At 44.4% G+C, this 25,045-nt stretch overlaps 1 protein-coding gene across 1 annotated transcript in view; it reads left to right on the forward strand.

Annotated features, from left to right (window-relative positions):
• Positions 1 to 16,631: 16,631 nt before the first annotated feature.
• The window catches only part of EVC2 (EvC ciliary complex subunit 2), a 76,512-nt gene continuing 68,098 nt past the window's right edge, over positions 16,632 to 25,045 (forward strand). Inside the window, exons 1-2 of the mRNA XM_030450265.1 lie at positions 16,632 to 17,093; positions 20,360 to 20,405. Coding sequence (XP_030306125.1) covers positions 16,665 to 17,093; positions 20,360 to 20,405 — 475 coding nt within the window. The 5' untranslated portion in view covers positions 16,632 to 16,664. The remainder of the gene's footprint in view (positions 17,094 to 20,359; positions 20,406 to 25,045) is intronic.

Consider the following 25,045-nt stretch of genomic DNA (forward strand, 5'->3'; position numbering starts at 1 on the left):
CCAGGGGGGGGTTGGGCTCTTTTCCCAGGCAACTCTCAGCAAGACAAGAGGGCAGGGTCTCAAGTTGTGCCAGGGGAGGTTTAGGTTGGAGATGAGAAAGAATTTCTTTCTGGAGAGGGTGATCAGGCATTGGAATGGGCTGCCCAGGGAAGTAGTGGATTCTCCGTGTCTGGAGATCTTTCCAAAGAGCCTGGATGTGGCACTGAGTGCCATGGGCTGGGAACTGCAGCGGGAGTGGATCAAGGGTTGGACTTGATGATCTCTGAGGTCCCTTCCAACCCAGTCAATTCTATGATTCCATGCTGACAAACAGCAGGCTTCTGATTTACTTGGTAGCTTGGTACTGAAATGGATGATGCTTCAATAGCTGAAACATGCCTTAGATATTACACAAGTTGGTGTTGCTTCATTGGGGCCAGGAGGTCCAGGAGGAGGGATTCTCCCCCTCTGCTCTTGGGAGACCCCACCTGGAATATTGGATCCAGTTCTGGAGCCCCTAAAAGGGACGTGGAGGGGCTGGAATGTGTCCAGGAGGATGTTCAGAGGGCTGGAGCACTGAGAAGACACAGAAAGAGTTGGGGTTGTTCAGTCTGCAGAGGAGAAGGCTCTGAGGAGACCTCATTGTGGCCTTCCAGTGTCTGCAGGGGCTACAAGAAAGCTGGGGAGGGACTTTTTAGGATGTCAGGGAGTGATAGGAAATGGGGGAATGGATTCAAAATAGAGATTTAGATTGAAGTTAGGAAGAAATGCTTCACCATGGGGATGCTGAGACACTGGCACAGGTTGCCCAGAGAGGTGGTGGAAGCCCCATCCATCCCTGGAAGTTTTTATGGACAGGGCTCTGAGCAACCTGACCTGTGGGAGGTGTCCCTGCCCATGGCAGAGGGGTTGGAACTAAATGATCTTAAAAGTCCCTTCCAACCTTGAAAATTCTATGATTAATTTGCTGCCCTGTGCCTTAAGGAAACCTACCCAGATTTTGACAGGCTTCCCAAACCATTTCACTGAAATCCCATTAACTTCTTCTAGAAGGCATAAATGAAAGAGAAAAATGCAGTCTGTGATAACCCTCAGCCTACCAATGCCCTGTTGCCTGCAGTACTTCCCAGTGCTCATCCTTTTGCTTATTGCCAATCCCTCTTTTTACATGGAATCCATCATCAGCCTCATCCCTTCCCTGATATCCCAGCCCTGAGGTTGTCATATTTCCAAGGCTTTTCTCTCCAGAATATAGGACATAAGAACCCTGGAAATCCATCACAAAAAAAAAAGGGATTCACATACCAAATCTCACTGTTCCTTTAGGAAAAAACAATCAACTTTAATACTAAGCCAGAGGATTTCATGCAGAGGAGTGGGTTTAATGCAAATTCCATTCTGAAATAAATTACTAGGTCCAGGCACAGATATTCTTGATATTAATTCACCAATTGGGTGACTGAATGAAAAAAATCAATCTCAACAATGTCTAAATGTCAAATTCCATCTGGATATAAGGAAAAAAAATTATTATGAGATGAATTAAATACTGGACTAGGTTGCCCAGAGAAATGGGGGAGTCTCCTACGGTGCAGACATTCAGGAACTGACTTGGTAGGGCATTTGATATCCTCCTGTTGTTCCTTGTTTCCCACAGAAAATTGGACCAATGATCTCCAGAAGTGGCTCTCAAACCAGACTCTTCTCTGACTCTAATCTGGAAAAAAGTGGAACCAGTAGCTCTCCCATTTTGTCCAGTTGTGTAAAGCTTTTTTCCCTTCAAACAATCTTAAAAATTGTATTTTAACTCCACCTGGATTACAGAAGGACTATCAACTTCAGGAAAATGGATTTTGATCCAAGGATATGGAAAATAAAAGGATAAGGATAAAGATAACAATATTTTCCCTTTATAAAAAAAAAGCCCTGAGTTTCCTCATGGTACTTATTCCCTGCTATCTTCTCATCAGCAATGATACATGGAAAAAAACCTGATAATTAGGATTTTTTTTTCATCTGAGTGAATAAAGTTCATACTGTTGGTTCTTAACAGATCAGATACATCCCTGTCCTGAACACCTCACCCAACAAGAAGGGAGAAATGTGGGCAAGGTCATGATGAGAATCAAGTAACCAGGGAGCTCCTTTTCCTTTTATTCTCAAATGGTTTACAGGTGGCATTGCTGTTTAAAAAGAGCAGTTGAGATATAATACCAAATAATTCTTATTTCTCTTGTCTGAAACAAACATTAACCAACAAACCCACTCACATTTTCCTGAGTTAAAAGGATCTTCTTGAACAAATCATCAGCAATCTTCTTTTTATGGCAAAACTCTGTGAGGTAGATTTTGAGAACCTGAACCACCATCTATTGAAAAGGAAAGAAACAGAACCCATGTTAAGTGCTTGCTCAACATTATAAGGTCATCTTTCTGATAACTTTTCTTAATTTAAATCAATTTAATATAGAGAATCATAAGCTAAATAACAGAAACTCTACAGTACTTCCATGATGAAAAATTCTTCATTTTGGCTCCAGAAAGATGGAAGATGGTGTTACATTCTACCAAGGACATAATCTCCTATATTCTTCTGTTCAGACTGACAGATTTGAAACTCTTACTGGACAATATCACTTAAAAATAAGTGACCATATAAGCTGAAAGATATAAATGTACTCATTACTATGATTTCAACTGCAGTCAGCCAAACGAAGTACCAATCATTTTTGTACAAAAGCAACCATCTCAAGTTCTAGGTACCTTCTCCTCCACAAAATCCACCTATTTATGATTTGCTTGGTTTTTTAGAGTGCAACATCACTGCTTTCAAAAAGATGGTTTTGAACACTGGGGTAATTTTTGCTTAACCTCTTCTCTTGCCTTGATAAAAGTGCCAGTGTACAGACAACTCATTATTAACTGATTTTCCATTATTTTCCCAGGTGAGGATAAAATAGAGAAATTTAACACATAACCTGCTTATTACTCAGCTACTTGAAAACAGGTGGTGCAGAAGTCGCCCACTTTAAACATGTATAAACATAAATAAATTGACATGTGCAAATAGATTTCAAAGCTTGCATTTCAGCTGGCCAGGAAAATAGATTATCCTTAGAGATGAGGATGGAAAAGCAACCATGTTTTGGACTTCACCAGCCAGTGTTCTCAATAGGAATTTGGCAAGTTTTGAACAGACAACACTAAGATACCATATACTGTAAAAAAAACCTTTCCCCTGTTATTCAAAGTACTCAATTCAAAGTCATCTGTCTTTTATGGTAACTTCTGACAGGCCACAATGTACATTAAATCCTCATTTTCTCAGTGTTTCTGTGATTTCATCACCAGGTTGTTCTACTCATTTACAAATAGATGATTCAATTTGAGATCAAGTTCAACCTTCTTTACTCAAACTAAATCTCCTCCTTGAATACGAGCCAGCAGTGTGCCCAGGTGGCCAAGAAGGCCAATGGCATCCTGGCCTGTATCAGAAACAGCGTCACCAGCAGGTCCAAGGAAGTGATTCTGCCCCTGTACTCAGCGCTGGTTAGGCCACACCTCGAGTACTGTGTCCAGTTCTGGGCCCCTCAGTTTAAGAAGGATGTAGAGGTCCTGGAACAGGTCCAAAGGAGGGCAACCAGGCTGGTGAAGGGACTCGAGCACAGACCCTATGAGGAGAGGCTGAGAGAGCTGGGGCTGTTCAGCCTGAAGAAGAGGAGGCTCAGGGGAGACCTCATTGCTGTCTACAACTCCCTGAAAGGAGGCTGTAGCGAGGTGGGAACTGGACTCTTTTCACAGACGACCTTCAACAAGACAAGAGGACACAGTCTTAAGTTGTGCCAGGGGAGGTTTAGGTTAGATATTAGAAAGAATTTCTTCACGGAGAGGGTGATTAGGCTATGGAATGGACTGCCCGGTGAGGTGGTAGATTCTCCATCCCTGGAGACATTTAAAAAAAGACTGGATGTGGCACTCAGTGCCATGGTCTAGCAACTGCTCCGGTGGGTCAAGGGTTGGACTAGATGATCTCTGAGGTCCCTTCCAACCCGGCTAATTCTATGATTCTATGATTCTATGATCCCAAGTTCCCTTCCTCATCTGCTCAGATAGGAAGAAATCCCCCCTAGAATAGAAGCTGCTTTCCAGGTGTACTTCCACACTTTTTCTTTTGGATTGTGTAGAAATCTATTCAGAGAATCCCAGAACAGAATTACTCTCACTGCATTTAATAAACAAATAACAGAAATAACCAATCTGTTTAAAAAGAGGTTGAGAAAGAAGGGGAGGAGAAAGCTCCCTCCTTTGTGACCACATTTATATTAGCTAAAACTTAGTGATGGTGATTCCTCTATACTTGATCATATCTATATATATATATGTATATATAGATCAGATTTTTGGGTTGTGGTTGGTTTTTTTCACAGCTTTAAATGCTGTGACTTGATCTAGTTGGTCATCTATGGTTTAAATTAGTACCTTAATTCCTCTGTCATACAAAATCAGGACTATTGTATATGTGACAATGGTGCTGATTCAGTCGACCTGAGTTTGGAGCTGTAATGCAGAAATATTGTCCTTCAAACATAAACTGCTCTATTAAATACTTTTTTTTTTCTGTTTTTATGACATTCAGGTACTGCATGTTAGTCTCTGGAGGGAAGCTTAAAACCAGATTTTTAGATTATCCAATCTGACCTCCTGTATTTCTGTATATTATTCTCCTTTGTGAAGCTCATCTATATGCACAATAGAGAGGGGAAAAAAAGAGACAACTGGAGAGATGCAACTCTGCTCCACAACCTCCCAGCTAGTCAGTAATTTATGTTATTTCCTGAACTGATATTCAGCTACCAAGTTGAAAACAAATGAGGTATAAATGAGACATAGGTACCTACCACATGTTTTTCTCTTCTGAGTTCAGCATCAAGATGCATCAGATCTTTTAAAAGAAGACTGCAGAGGCAGAGCTTAACATCAAAGCTGGAAAAAAAACATTTAAAAAGTGTTAATATCCATCTAAATGAATGTCACATAAAAGAGTAACACCATACAATAGTTTCATTTAATCACTAAATTCTCCTGAAAGCATTCTCTCTAGAACAGCAGTTAAATCACTTTACTTCTGTGTTGCCTTCTCTTTCAGATAAACTATCTCTATGTGAAAGCAGGCAAATAAAATAGTGCTTTTGCCAAAGCTGGAATTGTAGTTCCTTTTAGAAAAAGACAAGGTAAAAATAAGCATGAGTGGCAGCAACAAAGCTTTAAATTAAAACAGATAAGAGTGAGCACTTTCAAAATATTCTTCATTGCTGGTACCTTCCTCTGTCCCCATAGTGGCACAAATAATATTTTCTTTATTCTTGCTAATGAGAATAAAGACACAAATGTATTCATTTAGGGCTATCTTGCTGCTGTGCAACTAAAAAAAAAAATCCAAGCTGATAATCCATTTTCATTAGCTCTACCTGCTCATTATTGGAATCTCTGGGAAAGGAAGACTTTTCCTACAATGCCATTAATAGCTCTCATTAAAAAGCAGAGGGCAGGCCTTGATGGTTCCAAGGCAGCTCTTGTGTGCCTTGATGCTCTGCTGGGGACTCCATGCCCAGCCAGACAGGGATGTGTCAACTCAGCACCCAAAAGCAAGGGATGTCCTTTTCCTAACAGTGAGAGCCCTTTCACAAGGCTGCTTTTACCCAAGTTTTGATCCCCAGAAATTCATAAAGAAGAATCTGACTTTGAATAGACAACACAATGCATTCATAGAATCCTAGAATTGGCTGGGTTGGAAGGGACCTCAGAGATCATCAAGTCCAACCCTTGATCCACTCCCGCTGCAGTTCCCAGCCCATGGCACTCAGTGCCACATCCAGGCTCTTTGGAAATATCTCCAGACACGGAGAATCCACTACTTCCCTGGGCAGCCCATTCCAATGCCTGATCACCCTCTCCAGAAAGAAATTCTAATCTCCAACCTAAACCTCCCCTGGCACAACTTGAGACCCTGCCCTCTTGTCTTGCTGAGAGTTGCCTGGGAAAAGAGCCCAACCCCCCCCTGGCTCCAACCTCCTTTCAGGGAGTTGTAGAGAGTGATGAGGTCTCCCCTGAGCCTCCTCTTCTCCAGCCTCAACACCCCCAGCTCCCTCAGCTCTTCCTCATAGGGTCTGTGCTCGAGTCCCTTCACCAGCCTGGTTGCCCTCCTTTGGACCTGCTCCAGGACCTCAATCTCCTTCCTGAACTGAGGGGCCCAGAACTGGACACAGGACTCGAGGTGTGGCCTCACCAGGACTGAGCACAGGGGCAAACATCAGTACAGGGCATTTCTTCAGCTTCCCCAACCACTTTTTAGGCTTTAAGTAAGTACAGGGTATTGACTTTTAGGGTCAATTATAGGGTGTGTGTATATATATATATATATATATATATGTATATCAATTATAGGGTCAATTGTAGGGTATTGACTGTCCCTGCGTGCTGAATGCATCTGAGCAAGTTCAGCCTTGGATTTACAGCAAACTTTCAGTGACTGTCCTGCAAAGCCCTGAGGTGTGATGCCCAAAGAGAAGGGTGGGTTACAGCTCACCTCTCACACATCAGCACTTCAGGGAAACTGGAAACCTTGAGGAAAGCTCGAGCCTGGAATCTCTCATCACTGGTGGTGGAATGAATTGTTGTGGAGGAACTGCAATCTTCTTTGTCTGCCTGGCTCAGGGAACCCAAGCTGCCTGAAGTGGAGGTCTCCATGACCTGGTTAGGCAGAACTCCCTGCTTTGGGTTCTCGTGCAAAGATGGGTTGGATGAACCATCTGCCAAAGGCTGGGGTCAAAGAAAATTCACAAGGTCCATTCATACAGCAAAATCAGGAGATAAGCATCTCATAAATTTGCAGGGTTTAATGAAAAAATTAAACAATATACACTTCAAAAGTGTTTCCACATTAATGAAGATTCCTCATCCTGGAAAAGAATTTATCTCTTGTGGTTATTGTTTGGGGCATGTTTTCTTACTGATAGATCCTTGTGGGGGTTTTCTTATGTCTCTTTGGCCAGACCAAACTTCCATTAATGTTAATGGGATGAAAAGGTCTCTTGACTTCAGTGAACACTGAACAGACCCCATGTAAAGCACTGCAGGATTCAGGAGGAACTGATAAACCCTAAGCCAATGGACTATGCACAAAGACAGATCCCTGTTAAGCACACTGGCAGTAAGTTTTCTTCCCTTATTGACTATGCAGTTTATTCTGATGCAGAATGACCATAGATAACGACAGACAGAATCTAAAACCTTACCCTAAATTTCTGATTGATGGGATAGATCACTTTTGCCTTTAATGCAAATGTTGTGATGTTGCTGTTGAGAGGAGACTCACTTTCCTGGATGGGAAAGAACAGAAAAACATTTGGGATTAGCAGCAGAGCTGATGTTTAGTTACACAACTTAGAAATCTCTATTGATAACCAACTCCATATTAATTTGGTATAAGAAGTCCTCCCATAACCCTCAGTATGAAACCCAGAAGAGAGAAGGCTCTCATACCCACTGCTTCCAAATGTTTTTACTCCTGTAAAACAGGCAATAGATGGTATTAAAGTCACAGAATCACTAAGGTTGGAAAAGACCCCTAACATCATGAAATCCAACCACCAACCCAACACCACACTGACTAAACCATGTTATGAAGCACCACACGTGGGATTTGAACATCTCCAGGGATGCTGATCCACCACTTCCCTGGGCAGCCTGTTCCAGTGCCTGACCACTCTTTCAGTAGAAAGATCTTTTCCTAGGACTCAACCTGAAGAAGAGGAGGCTCAGGGGAGACCTCATCACTCTCTACAACTCCCTGAAAGGAGGTTGGAGCCAGGGGGGGGGTGGGCTCTTTTCCCAGGCAACTCTCAGCAAGACAAGAGGGCAGGGTCTCAAGTTGTGCCAGGGGAGGTTTAGGTTGGAGATGAGAAAGAATTTCTTTCTGGAGAGGGTGATCAGGCATTGGAATGGGCTGCCCAGGGAAGTAGTGGATTCTCCGTGTCTGGAGATATTTCCAAAGAGCCTGGATGTGGCACTGAGTGCCATGGGCTGGGAACTGCAGCGGGAGTGGATCAAGGGTTGGACTTGATGATCTCTGAGGTCCCTTCCAACCCAGCCAATTCTAGGATTCTATGATCATCCCTGGTGCAACTTGAGGTCATTTCCTCTCATCCTGTCTCTGGTTACATGGGAGAAGTCACCACCCACCCTTCCTCCCTCCCCACCACAACCCCTTCCCAGGTGCTTGTAGTGAGCAATAACCATAAGGTCTCCCCTCAGCCTCCTTTTCTCCAGGCTAAACAACCCCAATTCCCTCAGCTGCTATTCTCCAGACCCCTCACCACCTTCCTTCCTCTTCTCTGGAGATGCCACAGCAGCTCAACATCCTTTGTGTTGGGGGGGACCCAAAAGTGAACACAGGACTTGACGTGCTGCCTCCCCAGAGCTGAGTACAGGGGAATAACCACCTCCCTACCCCTACTCTCCATACCATTCCTGATCCAAGCCAGGATGCTCTTGGCCTTCTTGGCCACCTGGGCACTCTGCTGGCTCATTTTCTACCAGGTATCAACCAGCAGCCCCAGGTCCTTTTCAGCTGGATGGCTTTCCAGCCATCCTAAACCTGTAGTGTAGCTTGGTGTTCTTGTGACCCAAGTGCAGGACCCAACACTTGATCTTTCAACTCTCACCCAACTGATCTCAGCCCATCCATCCTGGCTGCCCAGGTTCCACTATTCACAAGTTATCTTCATTTTGGTTTGGGTTTTTTTTTTTCCCTTTAGTAGCAACTAAAGATCTCATATGAAAGACTGGATTTATCTTAATGATAGAAACCACTAAAGGATTAGCTCCACTGGTATCATCATGGCTATAAATTCTGATTTTCTATTAGAATAAAGAAACAATAGATTAAATAAAATTAGTCATCATTTTTTCCAGGAAGAACTTTTATACAACAACCTTTACCTATGATCTAGAGAAAATATCAGTGTTCTTCCAAACAGCTTTTTCTAATGTATTCTTTTCACACAATCTGCTATATCATATAATCTGATTCTCTGCTTCTCCTCTTTCCTAACCACTGCTTTATGCACTGGAACAATGAGAAAATTGAAAAATGAAATGAAAAAAAAACCCACGAGCTTGAAAAATGAAAAAATGAGCTTTGTTTTGTGAGGTTCTGGATGGCTATAAGCAACAGATAGAATGTTTCAATCCAAGATTTAGGAGATATCCTATTCTAAATTTTGGGGCTTCTCATATGAAATGAAAAAACCTGATTTCTCAAAAGACAATTTTCTTCAGAGAGATTTCAGAGTCTGAAAATAGAGACAGGAAGAGAAGAGCAAACTAAGTCTAATGAATCTTTTACCACTGCACCTTTTCATCTCCATTTCATTTCTTTCTGATTCCAGAAGTATTTACTGATGAAGCTAAAACCATGGGGTCAGATTATAAAACAGGGAGCAGTCCCACTGTTCTAGGACAAATTCAGGGATAAAAGCAGCAAAACTCCTGCTCTGCAGTGCCTGGAGGCAGAGAAGCTCCTGTCCAAAGCCATAAAACCCTATCCCAGTGAGCCAGAACTAACAGATTCTGCCTCTCAGCAGGCATAAGTAATACACAGTTATTGTTAATATGATAATTATGATATTATTGCAGTGGGGAAGGTTTCAGAATGAAAATATCTATTTTGTCTGAAGTGCTCCAACCAAACTAAAACCATTTTCCATCTGTGTGTCTTCATGAACTGCCAATAACAGCAAAAGCCTCTGGGAATTTGAACCAATTAATAGGAAAAAAATGTTACTTCAGTAATTAAACAGGAGGGAGAAAACCCCTTCAAATAACAAGATTATTTCTTAATGTGTTATAAATGAGCTAACATGTTGAGGAAATTCATACAGTTACAAATGATCACCTTTAAGACTGTGGTCCTATTTCAAAAGGATTGGTAAGACACATGAAGTTGTATCATTTCACAAGTTCTCCCATAGGATTTACACTCCAAAACAGAATCTAATTCATGCTGTATTTTTACTGAAGCAAAATGACCAGCCATGGTTTGTCACCATTCCTAATCACAAAACTGAAATGAAGATTAATTATCTGTCAGTATCTAAACCAGCAGGAAAATGTTGGCAGTATCATCCATCTTCTCTTGGCCTTGGAAAGCTAAGGACAAGTCTGGCTGGCTTTAACCAACAATTTCTGTGTGCATTTCATTTTACAATAGATTGAAGAATTTACTTGAACTGCACATTTTTAAAATATAAAGTTTAACTCCAAACCTTCAGTTTCACAGAGCAGTCAAATCAGCTTTGGGCTAAAGGCAGGGATCTACCAACTACATGGGAGGGCTGGTTCTGAAGTTATTTTGAGATGATTACCTATTAAAAGGTGATACATTTCACTTCATTTCACTACACTTCATTTATTCCTTCTCCCTCCAACAATTTACTCAGCTTGACCAAGAACTGGAGCTTCAAAGGAGGCTCAGAAAAAATAAAATTATTACAATTTGCACCTGATGAGTGAACTTTGTTGCTGTCAGAATTTCTCTAATATATCTTTTTCTTCAGGAAAGAGTCCACTATGAGCACTGGGTTTTATACTGAAGAACTTTTTCTTGTATCAAGTGTGAAGTTTTCCCATCAGTCTTTTGAAATTAAGGTAGAGACAAAAACAAAGTAGCCCCTGGCCAAAAAGAACTCAGGATTTTGGTTGAAATAACCAAAAAGATTCTCCCAAGAGAAATGGAATCATAGAATCATAGAATAGGCTGGGTTGGAAGGGACCTCAGAGATCATCAAGTCCAACCCTTGATCAACTACCGCCACAGTCACTAGACTATGGCACTGAGTGCCATATCGAGTTGCTTTTTAAATGTCTCCAGGGACGAAGAGTCCACCACCTCCCCAGGCAGCCCATTCCAATGTCTGATCACCCTTTCCATGAAAAAATTCTTTCTAATATCCAATCTGAACTTCCCCCGGCACAATTTAAGACCCTGCCCTCTTGTCTTGCTGAGAGTTGCCTGGGAAAAGAGCCCAACCCCCCCCTGGCTCCAACCTCCTTTCAGGGAGTTGGAGAGAGTGATGAGGTCTCCCCTGAGCCTCCTCTTCTCCAGGCTGAACACCCCCAGCTCCCTCAGCCTCTCCTCACAGGATCTGTGTTCAAGTCCCTTCACCAGCCTGGTTGCCCTCCTTTGGACCTGTTCGAGGACCTCAATCTCCTTCTTGAACTGAGGGGCCCAGAACTGAACACAGTACTCAAGCTGTGGCCTCACCAGGGCTGAGTATAGGGGCAGAATCCCTTCCCTGGACCTGCTGGCCACGCTGTTCCTGAGCCAGCCCAGGATGCCATTGGCCTTCTTGGCCACCTGGGCACACTGCTGGCTCATGTTCAGCTTCTTGTCAATCCAGACTCCCAGGTCCCTTTCTGCCACTCTGTGCCCAGCCTGGAGCTCCCCATGGGGTTGTTGTGGCCAAAGTGCAGGACCCGGCACTTGGCCGTGTTGAAGCTCATCCCATTGGAGTCAGCCCATCTCTCCAGTCTGTCCAGGTCCCTCTGCAGAATCCTCCTGCCTTCCAGCTGATCAACACTTCTCCCCAGCTTGATGTCATCAGCAAACTTGCTGATGATGGACTCAATCCCCTCATCCAAGTCATCAATGAAGATATTGAACAGAACTGGGCCCAGCACTGATCCCTGGGGACACCGCTGGTGACCGGCCGCCAACTGGAAGCAGCCCCATTCAGTACCAGAATGGAATTCATAAGGGAATGAGTGTTTGAAATTAGTGTCTTTATAAGCAGCCAGCAAGTCCCACTCTCTTTGTTATGTTTTTTCTGAACTTTTTAAGGATTCAACTCCAAACTAAATAAAATTAGTAGAGGTTGCATCAGGGTGTCAATGTTCTCATGGCTCCGTGCAGCAAAATGGGAATCCCCCAACAAGAACAGTTTTACCTCCAGCAGAATCTCCTCTTTTGATGTATAGGGCTCTGCTTTACTTTTTGTGAGTGTCTGCTCCCTTTCATCAGAGTTGAAGCTTTCCAGAAGTCTCTGGGCATCATCCTTCTGAAATTCCAAGATAAAACAGAGAAAATGGCACACTGAGATCACACAGATTCACTGGAAACATCCCTGACAGCAGCCTGGATACACCCACATCTCCACCCTGAAGATGATGCCACTACCAGTTGAAAAGGATACCTTAGGAAAAACACAACACATGAAAAATTCTGCATACAAAGGAAGCATTTTTGGCCTTCAATTCTCCAACAAACACAGACACAAGCTGCTGCTATGGACACAGACTCCATGGGAGTTGCAAACACCTTCCTCCTGCTGCAAAATGCTCTTCCCAGTGCATTAAACAAAAAAAATCCTACAAATGTTGGTCAAACACAGCACTGCAAGGAATTCTTTTAGTGAAGGAAAAGAAGGCAGCCACCCTAACTTGACTATTAAATTGTTTTTCAGGTTTTCATTCCACTAACTGCTTTTTCATACATTGAAAAAAAAAAGCCATATGCTTTTTCTCAGCTTATCCAGCACATGGCTGCAGCCATTCTGCAGGTAATTATCTTAAGGAAAGATTCTCCTTGAATTATTTGGCCACTTGGTATATAAAGTAGTCCATTTTCTTAGAATCTAGAAAACTGCCCAGCCTTTGAATTCATTTCAGTCCTTATGAGTTGCTTCTGATGTCTCCCAGGAACTCAGATGCTCAATAATATACCTATACCCTTGAGTTAGTTTCCAAGAGGTGCTGAATTGCAGTTTCTGGCTCCTAAAAATCCAGTAATGACAAAAAAACAGGTAAAAATCTCCCTCAAGCAATCATGCAATCAATGCAGTCAACTATTTATCCCAGAAGCTCACAAAACTTCAGTGGAGTGATTGGGATTTGTGGAAGCAACCACAGAGGATTCAATGCTGTACCTCACACCATGGCCACTCTCAAGTTACAATCTGCTTTTCTCATCTTATTTCTCTGTTTCTATCACTTTATATTCACTTTTGCTTCTGTTTATCTCCATCACTAAAATCTGAAAAGTGTCTGGATCAATCCAGGATTCAATTCTGCTGACATTTCTAAACTTATCTCCTTCCTCTCCATTTGGTTTTTGTTATTTTTGCCACTTTAGTGCTACTGAGCTCTAGAAGAGCATTAAAGAGATGAAAAAAACAAGTGTAGCTGCAATAATTCATCAAACTAATCTGCCTATACACCAAAACAAGACAAGCTCCAGCCCAAAGGGTCACAGGAGAGTCTTATTGATAGAAATGTGTTATGTACAACCCCTACCCCAAAGGTAAAGGTTTTTTCTTAAATTTATCCCACTGCATCCTATGGACAGATCATCAAACCAGTCAGGCACTTAACTGCATGCATCCAAGGGTCAGGCTGAGATCAACAGAATATTGATGAAATTGGGACTGATTGACAAATGCCAGCAGCTTATTGAGACTCCAGGCATTTGCCCTGCTCCCACTGCAAGGAAAACTCAGCTGCCTGGGAAGTAAACTTCAGTAATTATCCCTGCTTTTTGGATTAGACCCATGGGATACAACCTACCCACCCTGCAGCAAGCCCTGGCCCTGCCAGCAGGTAGCTAATTTTTCTTGCAAAATAAACAACAACTTAAAACAGCAGCAGTGATTTTAATGGCATCTAAGCACCTTAAGAGATCTGGTCCAGTGACAAGTGACAGCTTCTATTCCCTACTGAAATAAATGATATAAAGGATCAAATTGTGCATGGCTGCATTCGAGTTGGTAGTGACAGCACAATAAAGATACCATTGATTAAGGCAGGGAAAATGAGCAATGGAATCAGAGGGGCTTGCACTGACACAGGATGCATTGGTCCAGCATTTAAAGAGCTTCTATTATGAGGCCAAAGCACAGCTTCAAACAGAGCTTCAAATCCTGTACTTAAAAGCAGTTGGGAGCTGATAAAAGGGGGGGGGTGGAAAACTAAGGCAAAGCAGAACACTCCACAGGGCTCTGACTATTCCAGCTGTGCCAGTGCCAAGCATTGCTACATCCAGCCAATCCAGCAGGACTCAGAACTAAATGTGATGGAATAAAGAACAAGAAGTTGATGGCAACTCTCAGAAAATAAATCTGCCTGGCAGCAATTCTGTGGGTGTGCAATCCTGATGTCCAAACAATCACTTGATGCAATAAAAAGAGATGAACCATCCAAAACAGTCCTTAGAACAGCAAGATAAGCATGTTACTAACAAAATAGCAACTGTGTCAGTCAGATGTGTTCTGCCTCCTTTTATCATAGAATCCTAGAACTGGCTGGGTTGGAAGGGACCTCAGAGATCATCAAGTCCAACCCTTGATCCACTCCCGCTGCAGTTCCCAGCCCATGGCACTCAGTGCCACATCCAGGCTCTTTGGAAAGATCTCCAGACACGGAGAATCCACTACTTCCCTGGGCAGCCCATTCCAATGCCTGATCACCCTCTCCAGAAAGAAATTCTTTCTCATCTCCAACCTAAACCTCCCCTGGCACAACTTGAGACCCTGCCCTCTTGTCTTGCTGAGAGTTGCCTGGGAAAAGAGCCCAACCCCCCCCTGGCTCCAACCTCCTTTCAGGGAGTTGGAGAGAGTGATGAGGTCTCCCCTGAGCCTCCTCTTCTCCAGCCTCAACACCCCCAGCTCCCTCAGCCCTTCCTCACAGCAATTCTGCTGGATCCCTTCACAGCCTCCTTGCTCTTCTCTGGACCTGCTCCACCACCTCAAGCTCCTTCCTGAGCTTCCTGAGGGGCCCAGAACTGGACACAGGACTCAAGCTGTGGCCTCACCAGGGCTGAGCACAGGGGCAGAATCCCTTCCCTGGACCTGCTGGCCACGCTGTTCCTGATCCAGCCCAGGATGCCATTGGCCTTCTTGGCCACCTGGGCACACTGCTGGCTCCTCTTCAGCTTCCTCTCAATCCAAATTTTAGACCTCCTTGTGGCCTCCAGTATCCTAAAGAGGTCTACAGGAAAGCTGGTGAGGAACTTTTTAGGATCTCAGGCAGGGGTAGGACATGGGGGAATGGATTCAAACTAGAGGAGGTAGATTCAGATGAGATGTTAGGAAAAAGCTCTTCACCATGAGGGTGCTGAGCCCCTGGCCCAGGTTGCCCAAGGAAGCTGTGGCTGCCCCATCCCTGGCAGTGTCCAAGTCCAGGTTGGTTGGGGCTTGGAGCAACCTGGGCTGGTGGGAGGTGTCCCTGCCCATGCAGGGGGTTGGGACTGGAGGAGCTTTAAGGTCCCTTCCAATCCTGACAACTCTATGAATTTATTCTATGGTTCTATTTCCTGGGGATACGTGTGCTCAGGGCAAAGTTATTGCTGTGGTTTAGTATTAATGTTCTGCTTGTGATATTTCTAAAACAAACTTTGGGAAAGTTAATAAAATACTTTGAAGATCAGATTACTCTTCCTGGTTTGGAACAGAAATTGGTGTTTACTTTCAATTATCACACCAAGTTTCTGCTACTCAGATCCATCTTTCACTGTCCCCAAAAAGCAACACAGCCTCATACAAGAGGTGATGGCTGCAAGAGGCAAGCAGTGGGGTCACTGATGTAAAAGGATACAGGCTGGTAGGGCCAATATTCAGAACAGATAAATCAGAATGGTTTGGGTTGGGGGGGACCTTAAAGCACATCCAGTTCCACCCCCCCTACACGGGCAGGGACACCTCCCCCTAAACTAGAAATCCAAATTCACATAGCAGAAAACTGAACCACAAACCAACAGTCCCTTAATTTCTTCAATGAATATTATTCAGCATATTAAAGAAGTTGTAAAATGCATATTTCAACAGACACTTTAAAATGTTCACATTTACACCCTCAGTGTGGGTGCAATTTAGCTCCTATCCAGAAGAAAATCATCTCTGCTAAGCAGTACTGTGTGGGGTGAGGTTATGCAGCTGCTAGACAGGAAGGGACTTGAATCACTAAAAATAGAATTTGTGTAAAAGTATTTCCATTTTTCTAGAGATGATGGAATCATAGCATGGTTTGGGTTGGAAGGGAACTCAAAGCTCATCCAGTCCCAACCCCTGCATGGGCAGGGACACCTCCCACCAGCCCAGGTTGCTCCAAGCCCCATCCAACCTGGACTTGGACACTGCCAGGGATGGGGCAGCCACAACCTCCCTGGAAAACCTGTGCCAGGGGCTCAGCACCCTCACAGCGAAGAATTTTCTTTTTTCGGCCGAGTAGATTTTTAAAACGAGGAAAAACACTTTTCAACTTTCTAACAGAGGGATTTCAGGAATTACGGCCGTTTCCCCACCTCCCACCGAGCTCTCCCGGACCCCACGCAGCTTCCCCGGACACTCCCTACCCTGGGGTATCCCCGACTTTCCCTACCCAGCTCCGCGGGCAGCGGGACCCCCAATCCCTTACAAACCATCCCGGACCCCTCCAAGCTCCTTATCCCCAGCCCAGACCGAGGGGGCATGCGGACTGCCAACCCCCCATCCCTTCTTTCCTCCCTCCCTTCCACCCTCCGACCCCGCGTACCTCTCTCCGCCGGCGCGGCCCCAGCGCGCAGCGGCAGAGGAGAGCGGCGGCGGCGGTGCCCAGGAGCAGCCCCAGCAGCACGGCGGGGACCAGCAGGGCGGGCAATGCCTGCAGCGAACGGACCCAGAACTGCAGCCCCACAGCCCGCAAACAACCCCCGACGGCCGCCATGCCCGGAGAAACACGGAGAGAAGGAGGGGGGAGGTCCCGTTGCTCGGGGCCCCTCCACCGCCCGCCCTCGATGGGAGGAGACCGATGGCGGATGGATGAGGAGGCTGAGGCCCGGCCTGGCTCGGGAGGAAGGCTTGGAAAATCTCCGTGGTGCCCTAAAAGCCGCCCGCCCGCCCGCCATGCGGGGGCTGCTGGCCGGGCTGCTGCTGGCGCTACTCCCGGGCGGACCCTGCGCGGCCGCTCAGCCCCTCGGAGGGGTCAGCAAACGCGCAAGGGCCGGGGGCCGTGTTCCGCCGAGCCCCGCTGAAGGGCTTGGGGTGCCGGGCAAACCCCGCAAACCTTGCGGGCAGACGGCGGCTGGGGTAAGGCGGTGTTGCCCGCTGGGCGCTGCGGGGGAAAAAGGGACAGCCCGGTATGGAGGGAGAAAGAGCGGCCCTGGCTTGAGCCGTGACCTGGTAGAGCTGCGGGAGGTTCCGAAGGGAACGGCCCCGAGGAGGAGGAGGAGATGCCCAAGGGTCGGTTTGGTGGGGTTCCGGCAGCTTGGGAGATTTTCTCCCTCCTGGCCGCATGCCCGATGTTGGGGTGGTTCCTAAGTCCTCTTTTGCCCTCCAGGAATCGGCCCGCTGTTAGGAACACCATTAGCCCTTGTGGGTACAGCTTCGTTTTTCTCTTTTTTTCCTGTTAAATCTGTGTCAGAATGTATTTTGTTTTCTGGTCGTGTGGAGAATTAGGTGAAGCTGTGAGGAGGGCAGTGGGGGGAGCCCGGGGTGGTAGTTTGGAGCTGTGATTTAAGACTCCAAGGAGTCTTCAACAGCCTTGAAGGAAAACGAAAACCACACCAAAACAACCTCATTTTTCCACCAGGAAAAACTAAATTAACCTAAAGCTTGGGAAAACACCTGCTGAGAGTATCACCTTGTTAAAGTGATTACTTTTGAAAGATGGGGTGGGTGCTGACCCCTGGAACTGGCACTGTTTGCTGATGTGGATCCCCTCCCAATGCCCCCTGCAGCAGAGTGGAAGAATTATGCTGAATATCCAGGCTATATTTGCCATTGTAGACTGCTGGGAACTGAATGTCAGAGGAGGCAGAAGGAAAAAACAAGGAGTGCTGAATTGTCATCCCTGTGTGCACGAAGAGCAGGGATTTTTGTGTGTGAGCTGTTGTAAAGACACGGATGGATGGATGGATGGATGGATGCCTGAAGTCTGTGGGAATCAGGAGCCATTTCATAGAATGGTAGAAAATTAGGGGGTTGGAAGGGACCTCTGGACATCATCTTGTCCTGCTCTGGCAGGAGGGGGGTTGAACAAGCAGGGTCACCTACAGCAGGTTGCACAGGATGGCATCCAGGTGGGTTTTGGATGGCTCTAGGGTAGGAGACTCCACAACCTCCCTGGGAAGCCTCTCCCAGTGCTAAAAATACAGAAGATGTGTAAAATCCTGGTGTCCAAGCTTTTGTAAAAATGTACATTGCATAGCCACAGAACTGCTACTGGGCAGATACAAGATATTGTAAAGTTGATGTCCTTACACTGGTTTCCTAAGATGTCTGAAATAAAGCTTGTTAGGTAGCAAGCCACATTTTCTTCATGCCTTTAGGGGTGCTTAGACCACTGTGCTTTTGTAACAGGCTCATTTACAAAGGAGCTGTTGGCATTTAGCACTCAAATTTGTGTATATGCTGGTACAATGCACAAGAGCAGTATGGAATGAACAGCAGCTGAACATGAGCCAGCAGTGTGCCCAGGTGGCCAAGAAGGCCAATGGCATCCTGGGCTGGATCTGGAACAGCGTGGCCAGCAGGTCCAGGGAAGGGATTCTGCCCCTGTGCTCAGCCCTGGTGAGGCCACAGCTTGAGTCCTGTGTCCAGTTCTGGGCCCCTCAGCTCAGGCAGGAGATTGAGGTGCTGGAGCAGGTCCAGAGAAGAGCAAGGAGGCTGTGAAGGGATCCAGCAGAATTCCTGTGAGGAAGGGCTGAGGGAGCTGGGGGTGTTGAGGCTGGAGAAGAGGAGGCTCAGGGGAGACCTCATTGCTGTCTACAACTCCCTGAAAGGAGGTTGTAACCGGGTGGACGTTGGTCTCTTTTGCCAGATGACTTTCAACAAGACAAGAGGGCAGGGTCTCAAGTTGTGCCAGGGGAGGTTTAGGTTGGAGATGAGAAAGAATTTCTTTCTGGAGAGGGTGATCAGGCATTGGAATGGGCTGCCCAGGGAAGTAGTGGATTCTCCGTGTCTGGAGATATTTCAAAAGAGCCTGGATGTGGCACTGAGTGCCATGGGCTGGGAACTGCAGCGGGAGTGGATCAAGGGTTGGACTTGATGATCTCTGAGGTCCCTTCCAACCCAGCCAATTCTAGGATTCTATGAATTAGAGAACTTTGGCATAACACAGTTTTTGTGCAAGAATTGTGGAGTACAGGGAGAGGTGTTCAATGATGTGTTTGCAAAAAGCTCCTTGTGAAGATCTCAGTGCCTGGAGTCTCCCAGAGCTGCATCCCAGAGTGCCCTGCATGTTCCTGCTTGTGTTCATTTTTCTATCATTTTATTCTTTATTCTGGAAGAGCTTCCTCCAGTCCCAGAGGTGCTTGTGCCCAATTCGAATCCAGGGCTGCTGGTACATTGTAACTTGTGAGCTGCTCATTTTCTATCATTTTGAAGGAAAGTGACCTGTCTGAAGAGAGAACTATTTTCACACAAGCTTAACTAAAGTTCCAGCTTTAGCATTAATCAAAGGGATGGTGTCCCTGAGCAGGAAAAGAAGAAAATTGCCCCCAACTTGCTGTACTTTAACAGTGGTGTTGACATAAATCAGTACTTAACATTACTCACACGCAGGGTTTGGGAGCAAACAGAAACAGCAAGTGCAGGTCATGCCTTGGCTGATTGCTGTTAATCAAGCCAGCATTCCCAGCTCTGGATTATCTGATTATCTCCTGCAAGGAAACATTTTTATTAAATGAAAACTTGTTTATATGACAATAAAAATCACTTGATTAAAAATCACTGGGCATTAACACTACTTAAAAAAACACTTTTTTTTTTTTGTTTGTTTGTGGGCATTTTGGAGCTGTGATTTCTGTGGCAAGCTCTGTGGTCTGGGCACAGGCAGGAGCCCATCAGATTTTTCTGGGAAGCTGCAGTTTTTAGCCTGTGGTCTCTTTGCAATGTGCTCTGAAGGAAAAAATGAGTATAATGGCAGGAGATTTGATCAGCCAGTACAGACACATTCTTGCTGACTCCTAGAGATCAGATTTTCCAATGTCCTCAGTTCTGCCTTTGCAAATGGCAAGAGAAATTACTGTATGAGAACAAACTAAGACTTTGCAGTAAAACTTTCTACTCCACTACTGTACAGAGGCTCAGGCTGATATTAAGTGTAGGTACAGCTTGAGCACCAAAGCATCCATAGCCATACTGGGAAATAACAGAGCCTCATTCTTCTTGACAAGCTATGGAAGCCTCTGGAGCTGTGTTGTATCTCTTCTGGTAGTGAATTTTGGGAAACTTGAAGCTTTATGGAACAGGATTCTGTCTAAATGTGAAGGATACAGCGTAAGGGCTTGATGTTAGGTGTTCATGAAAATAGTTACTGTTTTGTAATTGCTCTCTTCTGTGTTAACTTTTAGGTGGTTAAAGATAATCTGTGGCTTCCAAGAGACCTGGGAATGACAGGTATGTAACTGTTTGCTTTGTTTTCAGCCCTTTTGGGTGTCCCAGACTCCCAAGGCAGGGGTGCAAAGGTGATGGAGGGGGACTGAAGCTGTGTTTTACCAGCCCCCTGATTTGGAAAAGCAAGGGAGGGGATTTTTGATCCTGGGCTACAGTAGGAACAAGGATGCTCTCTAAACAGCTCAGCTACAGTGGGACTGCTGTGGGAAGAGCTTAGTTTTGCCCTGGTCTGAATCATTTTCAGGAGGAGCCCTCTTTCCTCATTAGCAATAACGAGGTAGCAGAGGGATCATCCTCTGATGCCCAGTTTGTCTTGCAGAAAACCTCTTAAAGCTGATCAAGATCTTGTTCCTTTTCAGAAGCTAATTTAACCTCTGCATTTCCTGACAATGTTGTGATACCTCCTCTTGAAGGTATTTTCAGAGACCTCTTCAATTACAGTAATAACAGACTTTGTCCTGCACTAAGGTGTTAAAGACTCAGAGACTTAGGGACTCTGAAAATGTTGCTGGAATGCTGCTGTTCTTTACAGAAGGTATCAAGTACCTTCTGTATATGATCTCATATATATATATGATCTCATATACACTGAATATTTCCAGGGGTAGTTGCCTCATCTGATCCAAACGGGATATTCCAAGACTTGGAGATGTCATAGCTTGGAGGAGCTGTGTCTGGGACTGCTACAGGCTCATTGTGGACCTTTCAACAAATCACTTAGTTTCTCTGAGCCTCAGGTTTTTATTTTCTTGATATTTGTATAATAAATACTGTGCTACCTCACCCAAATAAAGCAGAGATGAAGTAGATTCCCCCCTCCTTGAGATTCCCCAAGGGATGATATCATGACATGCATTTGCCAAGAAATTCCATGCTCTGAACCAGACATCTAGTCTGATACCTCTAATTTCTTTCCCCTGAGCTATGGCTAATTCACAAATGAGTTTATTGATTTAAATATGATAGCAAATAATTCAGATTTGCTGAGCTTTCTTGGTGGGTTTGGTTGTTTGGGTTTTTTTTCCCCTTTGTATTTATTCAACATAATTGCTGCTTTCTGATGGTTTGCAAATTATAGATGTACCATCCATGGAGGGGAAATGCACATGGGTTTGTAGAAGAACTTTCTGAAAAAGTGGGGTAATTAGGGAATTTTGACAAACAGCAGCTTTTTGTTAGGGGTAAAATCTTCCATTTTGTTACTAGGTAAATAAACCTGGATGCCTGAATTTCTAGCAGAACACCGTCTCTCACAGCATCCTTGTAGATAAGTTGATCAAGTATGGGTTTGGTGATCAGGTAGTGAGGTGGATCAGGAGCTGGTTGAAAGGAAGGAGTCAGAGAGTTGTAGTCAATGGGGCAGAATCTGGTTGGAGGTGTGTGACTAGTGGAGTCCCTCAGGGGTCGGTACTGGGACCGGTGTTGTTCAATATCTTCATCAACGACTTGGATGAGGGTATAGAATGTACCCTCAGCAAGTTTGCTGATGACACTAAGCTGGGAGGAGTGGCTGACACACCAGAAGGCTGTGCTGCCATTCAGAGAGACTTAGACAGGCTGGAGAGTTGGGCAGGGAGAAACATGATGAAATTCAACAAGGGGAAGTGTAGAGTTTTGCATTTGGGGAAGAACAACACGATGTCCCAGTATAGGTTGGGGGCTGACCTGCTGGAGAGCAGTGTAGGTGAAAGAGACCTGGGGGTCCTGGTAGACAAGAGGATGACCATGAGCCAGCAATGTGCCCTTGTGGCCAAGAAGGCCAATGGCATCCTGGGGTGCATTAGAAAGGGTGTGGTTAGTAGGTCAAGAGAGGTTCTCCTCCCCCTCTATTCTGCATTGGTGAGGCCGCACCTGGAGTATTGTGTCCAGTTCTGGGCCCCTCAGTTCAAGAAGGACAGGGAAGTGCTTGAAAGAGTCCAGTGCAGAGCTACTAAGATGATTAAGGGAGTGGAACATCTCCCTTCTGAGGAAAGGCTGAGGGAGCTGGGTCTCTTTAGTTTGGAGAAAAGGAGACTGAGGGGTGACCTCATCAATGTTGTCAAATATGTAAGGGGTGAGTGTCAGGGAGATGGAGTTAGGCTCTTCTCAGTGGTGACCAGTGATAGGACAAGGGGTAATGGGTGTAAATTGGAGCACAGGAGGTTCAAGTTGAATATTCGAGGGAATTTTTTTCCTGTAAGGGTGACAGAGCCCTGGAACAGGCTGCCCAGGGGGGTCGTGGAGTCTCCTTCACTGGAGACATTCAAAACCCGCCTGGACACGTTCCTATGCGAAGTGCTCTAGGTGGCCCTGCTCTGGCAGGGGGGGTTGGACTAGATGATCTTTCGAGGTCCCTTTCAACCCCTAGGATTCTGTGATTCTATGATTCTAATAAACAAGATTTTAAAAGGTTTTTAAAGCTGAGTTTTTAGTAGATTGCTTAATCAGGGTGCTAGACCACTTCTTACTGACGAAGTTATGAATTAAAGCAGTCAGATGGTAACTTTGCATAAAACCTTTGGAAATAGCAGGAAAGTGAAACAGTTTGTGACAGAACACTGGTTTTGAGTCCTTTCTGGATGAGAAAAAAAATCCCAGAATAACTCTGGGGTTGGGGTACACTGTGGATGTTTGCAAGTTATCTTCAATCTGCTCTGACTTACTCAAAACAGGTCTGGAAGTAAGATTTACTTTTTTTGTTTATGTCTTCCTGGTGCCCATGTTTTCTTTGAAACGACAAGAAAAGCTCATGGCAACATTCAAAACTGAAATACAGTAAATTACTGCCTTTGCCTGGTCGTTGTTGTGTGTCATTGAAAGGACTGAAAATGGGATTTGGATCCTGGGTGGTTGTCAGGACAGGAAATAATTCAGAACAACACCACCAATACAGTGAGCAAGGATTTTGCTCCTTTCATCTCCACTGAAATAAAGCAAAATTATTCAAAATTTAGTGATAAATTTACAAGCAAATCAGTCTGCCAGGCTGGGACCTGAAGTATGCAGCTCTTGAAAGCTGAGAATTAGAATTATAGTCTTATTCAGATGGCTTTTTTCCTTTTTGCCTTTATTTTTGTGTTGTAAAGGCAGGGGAGCCTTAAGGTCATACTGGAGTCTTTACAACAAACCTGTGATTGAGTAATGGGAGTGTTAAAATGTTGCACCAATGTTATGCCATCTGTTTCAGCTATATTATGATTTATTTTCCTATTTTTGTTTGCCATTCGATACAAAGTCATCTTTCCAGACCTGGTAATTGAAGACTGGGTTCTGGCAAATCTGTTTATATTGGCTTTAAATCCTGGGGAAACATTTTAGTAAAGTGCTAATTGAAAGTGAGACAAAGTATTTAACAGCTTAATTTGTGTCCTGAAGGAAAACAAAACAAGTTTTTTTTCCTTAAAGGTGCCTGGCATCTCAAAAGAAGGTGAAATTACTGCCTTTTGATGAGTTATTTAAGACTGGGTCCTGGTGTATCTGGTTATGGAAGTGCAGGGCATGCAGTTCTGATAATGGTTTTTCTGAAAAGAGTCAGAAAAATGGCAGAAATCCAAATTGTAAGAAGAGGGGAAGGAGCAAGGAGGTGGCAGAGTCAGTGTCAGAATGGGGATGTGGCTCTGAGGGGACTTTGGCAATGATGCCCTTGGGAGCATCAGGGTATCCAAAAGAAAGTCAGAGCTTGTTACTGAGAGACCTAGGGAGTCAAATATTAGTGCTTTCCAACCTCAGATGGATCTATTTGCTAAAAAAGAAAAAAAAGAAAAAAAAGAAGAAGAGAAAAAAGAAGAAAAAAGAAGAAAAAAGAAGAAAAAAAGAAGAAAAAAAGAAAAAAAGAAGAAAAAAAGAAAAAAAGAAGAAAAAAAGGGGGGAAGAAAAGAAGAAAAAAAAGGGGGAAAAAGAAAAAGAAGAAGAAAAAAAAGGGGGGAAAAAGAAAAGAAAAGAAAAAAAGGGGAAAAAGAAAAGGAAAGAAAAAAGGGGAAAAAGAAAAGAAGAGAAGAAGAAAAAAGGGGGAAAAAGAAAAGAAAAGAAGAAGAAAAAAAAGGGGGAAAAAGAAAAAAGAAGAAAAAAAGGGGGAAAATAAAAGAAAAGAAGAAGAAAAAAAAGGGGGAAAGAAAAGAAAAGAAGAAGAAGAAAAAGGGGAAAAGAGAAGAAAAGAAGAAGAAAAAAAAAGGGGGAAGAAATGAAGAAGAAAAAAGGGGGGAAAGAAAAGAAAAGAAAAGAAGAAGAAAAAAAAAGGGGGAAAGAAAAGAAAAGAAGAAGAAAAAAGGGGGAAAAGAAAAGAAGAAGAAAAAAAAAGGGGAAAGAAAAGAAGAAGAAGAAAAAGGGGGAAAAGAGAAGAAAAGAAGAAGGAAAAAAAAGGGGGGAAAAAAAGAAAAGAAGAAGAAGAAAAAACCCAATTTCAGAATGGAAATCTGGAGCTGACATGGAAACCACAGAATGTGTTATGCCTGTACTGTCCTTTCTCAGTTCCTTGGGGTTTTTCAAGCAATCCTCAGCCATCTACAATCCCTGTAGGTATCTTATCTGAAAAGAGACAGCAGATGAACTGAAAATGCAGTGGTGTTGTTTGAAGCTGTTCTGTTCTTGTAGGTCAGCTGGGCTGAGCTCTGTGCTACTGACAGATAAATAGATGTGAAGCCAGAAAAAGTTATTTTGTGTAGCTG

Source organism: Calypte anna, chromosome 4A (assembly GCF_003957555.1).
Source record: "Calypte anna isolate BGI_N300 chromosome 4A, bCalAnn1_v1.p, whole genome shotgun sequence".
Taxonomy (NCBI): Eukaryota; Metazoa; Chordata; class Aves; order Apodiformes; family Trochilidae; genus Calypte; species Calypte anna.